Source organism: Rhinopithecus roxellana, chromosome 13 (genome assembly GCF_007565055.1).
Source record: "Rhinopithecus roxellana isolate Shanxi Qingling chromosome 13, ASM756505v1, whole genome shotgun sequence".
NCBI lineage: Eukaryota > Metazoa > Chordata > Mammalia > Primates > Cercopithecidae > Rhinopithecus > Rhinopithecus roxellana.
The window spans coordinates 104,641,426-104,649,331 of record NC_044561.1 but is presented as its reverse complement, the minus strand read 5'-3'; the positions used below and the strand labels follow the sequence as shown (position 1 = coordinate 104,649,331).

The following is a 7,906-nucleotide window of genomic DNA, read 5'->3' as shown; positions in this document are numbered from 1 at the left end:
AAAACAAAATACAAAAGTTAAAAGAAATTTCATGCTTGTTGCCCAGGTCTCAGGAACCTCCATGGAAAAACATGAAAAGCACCTGTCACTCTGTCCTTCTTCATTTTATGTATCTTTTCCTTGTTGCCATATTATTTATTTATTTATATTTATTTATTTTCAGATGGAGTCTTGCTCCGTCACCCAGCCTGAAGTGCAGTGGTGCAATCTTGGCCCACTGCAATCTCTGCCTCAAGCAATTCTCCTGCCTCAGTCTCCCAAGTAGCTGGGATGACAGGCGCGCACCACCATGCCCCACTCATTTTTTGTATTTTTAGTACAGACAGGGTTTCACCATGTTGGCCAGGCTGGTCTCCAACTCCTGACGTCAAGTGATCCACCAGGCTCAGCCTCCCAAAGTGCTGGGATTACAGGCGTAAGCCACCACACCCTGCCCCTTGTTGCTATATTAAGTAATGCCAGCATCCCCACTCAATCTTCATTTTCCCACTCCCACCCAATTAAAATGTCTATTGAAAATGCCAGGATGTCAGCCACAGGCATGTCATTTTCAAAAGCCTTAGTCATTTATGAGGACACCTTTTTGTAGGTACAATAAATCTGATTGATTTTTATTACACATCTTAGTTTAGAATCACTTTTACATTCCTAGACAAAGAGATGATACAAATAAATATCAATTGTAAAACTTAGAGCCCCAAGTATTGATTGGCATATTCTTTGTCTAAAGGTAGCCAAAGAGAAGGTCGAGATCAGTAATAACTTCAAGGAGCCATAAAGCCCACTGCTTCCTGCCGGCCCCAGGATCACTCCTTCATAAATAACCCCAGAAGCATTTCATTCAGGCAACAAGGGCAGGCAGAAAGGTGACAGATTTCTGAACAGCACAAAACAAAGCCTTGCGTGATAATCGCCAGGCCCACTATTCTTAGCCAGTTCCCTCAGAGCATTTTTAGTATGGCTTTTAGAGTATATTAACAGCCCCATTTTCGTCCACTGATGGGGTTCAGATGGTCTGAGGTGTTGTCTCCAGTACGCCTCAACCTCAAGTGGGAAATGTGAAGCAGAACTGATATCTACGTTAACAGGGAATCGACACTTCTCAGAAACTTGGCAACGATTCTACATTCAGTGAGGGAGGACTTGTCAGAGTCAGACAGGAAAAGCAGAGAGCAGCCCACGCCCGAGCTGCAGCACTCTGGCGCCCTTGGTCATGGAGGTGTGGGTGGAGCAATTCAAGCAGCATGCAGGCATTAGACGGGAAATAATCCAGCGTTAGGTCAGTCTTAAGAAAGTGCTTCATGCCTATGATTTGTGGCCTTGGGTTCTGAATCCAGGGGTCTGAGAGACATGTGACTTTAAAATATGAAGCCAAATACATTCTCCAGATCAGAGTAAAAGGGGGTCTATTGGGGCTGCACACACAGTCTCAAACTCCTTCTCCTGATGGCCATCTTAGATCCTGTTAGACTTGCTTTCTGGCTTTGCTAGCTGCTTCTGGCATAAATGCCCTCAGACGGCTCAGAACATTCTAGGTACGACTAGAGACATGAAAACCTGGTCCCTCAGTGGGCTTGGTAGGTCCTCTACATATTTGGTTCAATGCAGAACCCAAAGCAGCAGCTTTCTGGTGGCAGCACGACATTCTACAATCTGCTCTATTCAAATATTTATCGGATCCATTTTTAGAGAAGAAAAGCACCAGAGACTGCTTGGAAAGGGACAGCTTCATTTCCAACTAAGTCTTCTTTTCTTTTGTTTCCACAGACACCACATAAACACAGCTGAGTACAAGACAGGCCTGTCAACTTGTCTGTCTTCTCTTAGAAAAGTTCTATGTGTCACTTAACCACCCTTGGTCAGAAGAGTCACCTCGAGATACCAGTATTAACGTATAGGGTTATCTGCAGTTTTCTTTCTCTTTCTTTTTTTTTTTTTTGAGGCAGAGTCTCACTGTTGCCCAGGTTGGAGTGCAGTGGTGTGATCTCGACTCACTGCAACCTCCACCTCCCAGGTTCAAGTGATTCTCTTGCCTCAGCCTCCCGAGTAGCTAGGACTAGAGGCATGCACCACCACACCTGGCAAATTTTTGTATTTTTAGTAGAGACAGAGTTTCACCATGTTGGCCAGGCTGGTCTTGAAGTCCTAACCTCAGGTGATCCACCCACCTCGGCCTCCCAAAGTGCTAGGATTACAGGCGTGAGCCACCATACCCGGCCGGTTATCTGCAGTTTTCAATTCTCAGATTTGCTACATGAATATTTTTAGCCTACAGAATTCAGATTAGCTTTGAGGAAATGTGGTGTGAGAGACACGTGTAACCAGCAGACAACCAGCATAGGCTACCCACCTTAGCGTTTTGTTCTTATTCAAACAGGCAAATTCTTAGTAAATAAGAAAGAAGCAAGGTTTGATCTCAAGAAAAGATGAGGGAAGGCTGAAAAGGGCCCTGGGTTCAGAAAGAAGGGTTACTAAAAAGGAGATAAGCCGCTGGACAACAGATCTCCATTTTGCAGAATGCTAAGACATTGCACTTAGTACCTCCTATTTCCCACGGGTTCTGATCCAGAAATGTGCCCTGGGAACTGAGCAGCTGAGTTAAAATATAACTCAAGGCCCACCTGAGTCGCCACCTTCCTGAAGCACCGTGCCAGCAAGGTGCACCAGTGTGGCAGACCTGGAGACTCATACTGTCCCCTCAGGCTTGGCTCGTGGACTCAGACACCCACATGGGAGTGCTTCCAGCCTGGATTAGTCATTCAATGGGCCTTTAATACAGACAAAAGGCAACAACTGCACATTAGTGTATTTCTAAAATTGAGCAAGTTCTTGGTCTCTGTCTCTCTTACAGACACACATGGACACATTCACAGACCACAGGCACCATCGTGCTCTCACACCCACACACACTTATGAGCTTCTCTTGGGGAAAAATGAGTAATATTCACCTACTGACCAACATAAAATGAAGCTCTGAATCTCAATAATACAAGGAACTAAAACTTACAAACCAAACTAGTAATATGTAAACGGGAATTCTGAACTCTCCTTTGAGCCTATTCAATCACGCAGCTACTCTTCACCAACATCTTAGGCTCTGCCTGGAGGGAGCCACAGTTCTAGGATTCGGTGAATTCTCTGCTGAAGGCAGGCAGGATTCCTTTGCTTCCATCTGTTATGTCTTCCCTACCCACTGCACTGAGTCTCATGTCTCCATCTCTGCATCTGCCTAGCTACTTTTCTGCTCTCTATACCAATATGGAACAAAACGGGGAATTCAAAAGTGCCACTATACAGCTCCTTCCCTCAACTCCAGCCCATCAGAGAAGGCAGAGCAAGCCTCCTTTCTCACACTAAACAGGCCCACTGCACAGCATGCTCTGGAGGCAGAGGATGGGCCCACACAAGGATGCTCAGAGTACGCGTGCATGGGAAAAAATGGTGACAAATGAAGAGTAAAGTGATATGGTGTATGGACATGGCACCAGCTTACAGACTTAGGTCTTCGACAGGATGGTCACGGTTTTGAGGTTTTAAAGAAGCTATTTCCCTAAATACTCCGAGGAGGCAAAGGGAATGTTATTTCTATTGCTCCCAACATTGAATCCTTCAGAAGCAGAAACTGGAAGAGATTTCCTCACTGGGCAGGTCCCAAAGGCAGATCCACTTCTTACTGAGGTGCATGGAGGCAAGATGGCTGATGGTGCCCATCTGGGGCCTGGATTCAAATGCGATTTCTCATTTCTCCCTACAAGAACAGGCACCTAGTCAAGTTCTAGGCTTTTCACTTTTCAATCTCACTGTCATTTTATCCCGAGGCTCCAAAGATGTGGTCCTGCTAAGGGGACTCCTGATTCTGCCCTATTGTTCAACAAGAAGGGAGCCCCATGAAAAGAACAGGCCAGAAAAAGAGAGAGGAGAGAAAGGGAGGGCAGGGGAAGGGGGAGAAGAAGGCAAGGTGGAAGGAAGCAAGGTCACTGGTCATTCTCTTGCTTTCCACTTGGACTATCGCACTTTACCTTACCCATGCATTTCTGAGATGCTAATTAAAAGATGTTTCCCAGAGGGGCTGAGTGCCAGATTAGGAACAGCACGTTTGACCAGATTAAGCTGGTTGATCTGCAAAGAGGCCATCGCTTCTCCTCAGGGGAATGGTTCTGAGTTTGGGCCGAGTCCTCTCTGCAGCTTTTTGCTAGTCTCTTCTCTCAGAAGGCAAATGCTGTTTCCACCCTGGGAGAGGAGGAGCTGGCTTTACTTTGGAACCAGCCCCCGAGACTGTGGATAAAGCTGAGATGCAGGGGTTCCTGAGGAAGAGGAGGAGGATCCCGACTTCCTTCCACTTTTAGGCCTGCAAAAGTCAAACACATGTTTATATTACATGTCCCCCATCTCTGTCCCTGACACATCAGATGTCATTAACATTTCATTTCAGGCCATTCTTCAATGGCCTAAAAATGACGATACGTTCAACTGTAAAACCACTAGACTGGCACAGCCTGAACCTTGGGGCATGACCAAAATGGCCTCAGAACAGAGGTGTGGAATATGAGAGAAGAGATTCTAATGCTTAGCAGTTGTTCTCCCTTTAAAACCAAAGCTTGACTGTCCTTTCCTGATTGGTAACAAAAATTAAGTTTGCAGGTAGAATTTCTTCCATTTTGGTTCTGCACCCAATTGTTTTCCTAAAACTTCTAATCCAGAATGTAATAAGACAGAATTACTATTTTTGCACCAAATGGGTGAGATAAACTTAGCATGGAGGCCCAGAGCCTGGGTTATGGATCTGGATTACCTATTTTTGAATTATCGCTTTGGCCCTTACTTGCTGGGTTTCCTTGGAGATCGCTACTTTCTCAAATTTTCCACGTTTCAGTTTTCCTGTCTATAAAATGGGACTGATTACAAAATTTACCTTATAAGTTTTTACAGGAAATCATTAAGAGAATGTTTGTAAAGCACTTAGAACTACCGGACACCTCGTGAGAACTGAAGAACTGACTGCTCTTTCACCAGAACACATTCACCTTACAGTAAGGGACTGGGGACATTAGGTATTCTGGTATTCAGTGTACCTAGCATAGTGTCTCAACTATAAATATTTGTAGAATAAATAAGTAAACATAGGAGTAATATGGCACCATTTTCTAGTGTGTTCTACAAAGTATTCCATGATAAACAAGCATTCTTGCTTTGGTTTGTCCTTATTCAAACATGTTCTGTTTAAACACACATCAACAAAGCCACTCACCTGGACTTGGATTTCTTATTTGCAGTGCTTTCAAAGGATGATGCATCCACCTGTATCTCATCTTCATCCTGCAGAGCCGCATCCAATGCAGCCTGAACCTTGGGGGCAATGGCTGGACCCTCATAGTCTCTGGTGGTCCGGCTAGGCATGTCCAGCTCTAACAGCACAATGTTTTCTGCCTGCAGAAGCACAGCCATCATCAGCTAGGTTAGCCTCCAACTGGACACAGGCAGTACAAGCAATCGAGGGCCCCTCCAAGAACAGAAGTGCAAACTGCTTGTTATTCAGGGCCTACCAAGAAAGTGACTGCCTAAAAGAAGTGATGCAGTTTTACAATGCTAACCCCACCTAATTTTTTGCTTTTGCTTTCTTTCTTTTAAAGAACTCAAAGCCGGGAAGAATGGCACCCAAAGAGCTAACTAACAGTAATCTTCTGTTTGGCTCTGGCTGCCAAGAGAGATTCAGAAACATTTAAAATATTTCAAGTGAAAATCTTTCACTATAAAAATAATACAAGTTCCCTATTGATAGTTATAAAATACAGATGAGCAAAAAGAAAAAAATATTGAGTGTGCTTCCAGCAACCAGCAAAAAGCAGTTTACATTTCGATATATTTTACACCAAATTTTATACTCACATATATACTTCTGCTACAAATTACTCTGTAACTTAATACATTGTGTATCCTAGTTCAGCCACTTGCCACACTCCCTGACCTTTAAGCAACAGGACTGACTGCATAAAGGAGATGGGGAAGCTTCATTAGAGAAAGCAGTCAAGTGCTGAGTACAATGCCCAGCACACAGCAAGTGCTCAGCTGGACATGGTCATCCCAGTGCTTCGGGAGGCCAAGGCAGGAGGCAGGAGGATCACTTGAGCCCAGGAGTTTGAGGATACAGTGAGCTATGATTGTGCTACAGTACTCAAGCTTGGGTGACACAGTAAGATCCTGCCTTAAAAAAAAAAAAAAAGGCCTGCATGGTGGCTCACGCCTGTAATCCCAGCACTTTGGGAGGATCACCTGAGGTCAGGAGTTCGAGAGCAGCCTGGCCAACATGGTGAAACCCCGTCTCTACTAAAAATACAAAAATTAGCTGGGCATGTTGGCTGGCACATGCCTATAATTCCAGCACTTTGGGAGGCCAAGGCGGGTGGATCACCTGAGGTCAGGCATTCAAGATCAGCCTGGCCAACATGGTGAAACCCCATCTCTACTAAAAATACAAAACTTGGCTGGGTGTTTTGGCATGTGCCTGTAGTCCCAGCTACTAGGGAGGCTGAACCACCAGAAGTGCTTGAACCCAGGAGACGGGGGTTGCAGTGAGCATAGATTGCACCACTGCACTCCAGCCTAGCCGACACAGTGAGATTCCATCTCAAAATAAATAAATTAATTCATTTAATTTAACTAAAAAGTAGAGTCTCTCATGGCAGAGCTTCTATTTTTCTATTTTGGGGTCATAAAATAGTCCTCGATGTCCCTTTAAATGACTACATGACTGACACACATTTTGTGAGACGAAAGTACCTGAAGTTCTTTACGACAGGTCCATCTCCTGTCACTACATATCTGTGTTCTCTCCAGTCTTCCCACAGAGCCATTTTGAAGCTCATTGTTAATATTTACTGGCCATGACAGACAGGATGTTTGGACTCTTTCTCTAGTACTGACTTTTTTTTTTTTTTTTTTTGAGATGGGGTCTCATTCTGCCAGCCAGGCTGGAGTGCAGTGGTACGATCTTGGCTCACTGCAACCTCCGCCTCCTGCCTCCTGGGTTCAAGTGATTCTCCTGCCTCAGCCTCCCAAGTAGCTGGGATTACAGGTGCCTGCCACCATGCCCGACTAATTTTTGTGTTTTTAGTAGAGATGAGGTTTCACCACGTTGGCCAGGCTGGTCTCAAACTCCTGACCTCAAGTGACCACCCACCTCAGCCTCCCAAAGAGCTGCGATTACAGGCGTCAGCCACTGTGCCCGGCCTATTCGTTATTATTTTTAATATATTTACTTATTTATTTTTTGAGACAGGGTCTCACTCTGTCACCCAGGCTAGAGTGCAGTGGCATGATCTTGGCTCAATGCAGCCTCTGCCTCCTGGGCTCAGGTAATCCTCCCACCTCAGCCTCCCAAAGAGCTGGGATTACAGGCGTCAGCCACTGTGCCCGGCCTATTGATTATTATTTTTAATATATTTACTTATTTATTTTTTGAGACAGGGTCTCACTCTGTCACCCAGGCTAGAGTGCAGTGGCATGATCTTGGCTCAATGCAGCCTCTGCCTCCTGGGCTCAGGTAATCCTCCCACCTCAGCCTCCCAAAGAGCTGGGATTACAGGCGTCAGCCACTGTGCCCGGCCTATTGATTATTATTTTTAATATATTTACTTATTTATTTTTTGAGACAGGGTCTCACTCTGTCACCCAGGCTAGAGTGCAGTGGCATGATCTTGGCTCAGTGCAGCCTCTGCCTCCTAGGTTCAGGTAATCCTCCCACCTCAGCCTCCCAAGTAGCGGGGACTACAGGCACACACCACCACATCTGGCTAATTTTTGTATTTTTAGCAGAGTTAGGGTTTCACCACATTGTCCAGGCTGGTCTCAAATTCCTGGGATCCACCAATCTGTCCACCTTGGCCTCCCAAACTGCTGGGATTACAGG

The 7,906-nt window shown here is 45.3% G+C and overlaps 1 protein-coding gene across 5 annotated transcripts in view; it reads right to left on the bottom strand.

The window, feature by feature from the left end:
- Nucleotides 1-580: 580 nt before the first annotated feature.
- Nucleotides 581-7,906, bottom strand: part of KIF3B (kinesin family member 3B) — a 59,557-nt gene continuing 52,231 nt past the window's right edge. For 3 of the 5 annotated variants that reach the window (XM_030915110.1, XM_030915111.1, XM_030915112.1), the window contains exons 8-9: nucleotides 5,249-5,427; nucleotides 2,787-4,348 (exon numbers count right to left, since the gene is read on the bottom strand). In XM_030915110.1, coding sequence (XP_030770970.1) covers nucleotides 4,252-4,348; nucleotides 5,249-5,427 — 276 coding nt within the window. In that variant the 3' untranslated portion in view covers nucleotides 2,787-4,251. Of the gene's footprint in view, nucleotides 4,349-5,248; nucleotides 5,428-7,906 lie in introns of all 5 variants that reach the window. The other 2 variants (XR_004052711.1, XM_010352768.2) reach the window with 2 other exon arrangements.